Consider the following 1,178-nt stretch of genomic DNA (forward strand, 5'->3'; position numbering starts at 1 on the left):
GCCTGTCAGCGTGGGCCTCCGGTAAGGCCTGTTCCTGGTCCCGGAAGGATTTCTGGAGCACCTCGGAAAGCATCTGTCTTCCTGACAGAATCCTGTCACTGGCTGTCTAGTCCTAGCCCAGGGGCTGATGGTTCCTTTTGACCCTGGCTGTGTAGAGACAGCCCTCTGTCCCCACTATGGCCAACTAAAGATGCATCTGTGTTGCCTCAATTTCTTCCTTTGTAGCTATGTCTAAGAGTCTGTTTGGACAGGGGAAGAAACCTCTAGATACGTTTTTTCTGGGTAAATGAGATGACTGGAGAAATCACCTATCCCCCATGAAGACAGATGTACTTGAAGCTTCTCCAGCTTCTCTGGAGAACTCCCAAGATAGGCCCAGATCTCAGCATGGGAGCGTGCAGGGGCTCCTTCCAGTGACCAGGGTCTGTCCAACACACCTGCACAGAAGGCTGTCCTTTCACCTCCTTCTAAGACTTCGCTGAAAGACACTGGCTCAAGAAATTCCCTCCCATCTGCACCAACCTATGGCCTGGCTAAGGCTGGATCAAGGAGCACCCTCCCCGTCTCCCCACCCCCCACACCCAGCCAATCTCAGCAATTCTTGTCAGCATCTCACCACCAGGAGGCGCTCCACCAACATGAGGCGCCCTTGGACCAGCAGCCTGCCCCCAGTGTCTTCCTTTCTTCCCAGCCCTTCTGTGCCCTGGGCCTTCACCTGCAAGCTGAAAAATGTCCTTAACTGGGAATAACCGGTTTTCCTTTTGAACTTGAGAGTATTTGCATGGTCACGCCTTCCTGAGCTGCCCATGGCCAGAGTGGCCTGTGACCTCTACACCTTCGTGCTCCCCTCTGCCTCCCCTGCAAGCACACAGGACTGTGGGCAGAGTTCTTAGAAGAACAAACCAAGTGCTTTCAAACCTCATTTCAATTTAGATTTTGACACATAGCATTTTCTAGATCTTCTTTTACCTCCCAAACCACCTTGGTATTTTGCTCCTAAGTTTTTTGGGTTCAAGAATTTGGTTCTGATGTTGGTGTCAGAGCAGTACTTTGGTTCCCAGCCAGAGACAGAAGGATGCTTCTTTGGTGGAGATGGGAACAAGCTAGGATGAGTGTGACCCAAAGGCCCTGTGTCCCTGGGCACAGCCCGGGGCCACCTGGACTTGGGGATGGCCCTC

General features: G+C 52.5%; 1 protein-coding gene across 1 annotated transcript; it reads left to right on the forward strand.

The window, feature by feature from the left end:
- Positions 1-227: 227 nt before the first annotated feature.
- CUNH3orf86 (chromosome unknown C3orf86 homolog) lies at positions 228-739 on the forward strand. The gene is given in 4 exon segments (XM_040479553.1): positions 228-269; positions 271-316; positions 319-399; positions 402-739. Coding segments are annotated over 4 exon segments (507 nt in total).
- The last annotated feature ends 439 nt before the right edge of the window (positions 740-1,178 follow it).

The sequence above is a fragment of the Herpailurus yagouaroundi genome, unplaced genomic scaffold, assembly GCF_014898765.1.
Source record: "Herpailurus yagouaroundi ecotype Mexico unplaced genomic scaffold, PumYag 159, whole genome shotgun sequence".
Taxonomy (NCBI): domain Eukaryota; kingdom Metazoa; phylum Chordata; class Mammalia; order Carnivora; family Felidae; genus Herpailurus; species Herpailurus yagouaroundi.